The sequence below is a fragment of the Acanthisitta chloris genome, unplaced genomic scaffold (genome assembly GCF_000695815.1).
Source record: "Acanthisitta chloris isolate BGI_N310 unplaced genomic scaffold, ASM69581v1 scaffold5765, whole genome shotgun sequence".
In the NCBI taxonomy this organism is placed as follows: Eukaryota; Metazoa; Chordata; class Aves; order Passeriformes; family Acanthisittidae; genus Acanthisitta; species Acanthisitta chloris.
In genome coordinates, this window is record NW_008675246.1 from 30,838 (window position 1) to 31,404 (window position 567).

General features: G+C 61.2%; 1 protein-coding gene across 1 annotated transcript in view; it reads left to right on the top strand.

Moving 5' to 3' along the window:
* Window positions 1-567, top strand: part of R3HDM2 (R3H domain containing 2) — a 16,018-nt gene that overhangs the window by 15,282 nt on the left and 169 nt on the right. The window contains 1 exon segment of the mRNA XM_009075657.1: window positions 404-565. Within this exon segment, the coding sequence (XP_009073905.1) occupies window positions 404-565 (162 nt within the window).

The window sequence follows — 567 nt, forward strand, 5'->3', positions numbered from 1 at the left end:
AGGGCATCCTCCATGGGAGCAGCTGTTCTCCCTCCCAAGGTCAGGGTGGGTGTGCAGGGTTGGCTCCCAGTCTTGGTACCTGAGGTTTGGGGTAGGAAAACAGGGCAGAGCTCCTGGGAAAGCCTGAAGTGTCCAGCCAAGCTCAGCCAAAGGATTCCAGGAGGACCCGGGACATTGGGAAATACCCATCTGCTCCTGAGTGTGTGGGCACGGGAGGGGATTGGGATGGGGCACTGCAGGGAGAAGGTAGGGGTGGTTTGGGGGGAAAAGTGATTGACTTAAAAACATACATTGTACAGCTTGGCACAGTGCAGGGTTCCTGTGCCCAGGAGAGGTGGGGGCTCCACCCTGGAGCTGGGCAGTGGCACAGGAGCCGGTGGTGACATGTGCTCTTCCCCCACAGTGCTGGGCCGAGTGCTGGAGGTGACAGACCTGCCCGAGGGCATCACACGGACAGAGGCTGACAAGCTCTTCACCCAACTCGCCATGGCTGGTGCCAAAATCCAGTGGCTGAAAGAGACTCAGGGGCGCCGCGGGGACGGGGGCAGCGGGGACAGCGGCGGGACT